We start from the raw sequence: 338 nt of genomic DNA on the forward strand, positions 1-338 counted from the left end.
GTGCGGGGCTCGGCGCCGCCGGCTGCGGGTTTGGCCACCTGCAGGCCGTGCGCCAGGCGCAGGTGCTCCACCAGGTCGCCGCGCACGCGCCCGTTGGGTGGGCAGTAGGGGCAGGGGGCGGCGGTGCGCAGGGGCGCGGCAGGGCACGAGTACTTCTTGTGCGCCAGGTAGGCCTCGAGGCTGTGGAAGCTCACGCGGCACGCGGTGCACTCGTGGTAGTCAGCCAGCGCGGGCAGCGCGGCGGGCGCATCCGGGGTCTGGCGACGCGGCCGCTTGCTCAGGTCGATGGGGCCGTCGGGGACCGAACTCGGGGAGAGCGCCGGAGGAGGCCCCGCGCT

The 338-nt window shown here is 76.0% G+C and overlaps 1 protein-coding gene across 1 annotated transcript in view; it reads right to left on the reverse strand.

Annotated features, from left to right (window-relative positions):
* Zfpm1 (zinc finger protein, FOG family member 1) overlaps positions 1 to 338 on the reverse strand; it is a 60,932-nt gene that overhangs the window by 1,081 nt on the left and 59,513 nt on the right. The window contains exon 11 of the mRNA XM_029567128.1: positions 1 to 336. Within this exon, the coding sequence (XP_029422988.1) occupies positions 1 to 336 (336 nt within the window). The remainder of the gene's footprint in view (positions 337 to 338) is intronic.

Source organism: Nannospalax galili, unplaced genomic scaffold, assembly GCF_000622305.1.
Source record: "Nannospalax galili isolate Female #2095 unplaced genomic scaffold, S.galili_v1.0 scaffold459, whole genome shotgun sequence".
NCBI classification, from domain to species: domain Eukaryota; kingdom Metazoa; phylum Chordata; class Mammalia; order Rodentia; family Spalacidae; genus Nannospalax; species Nannospalax galili.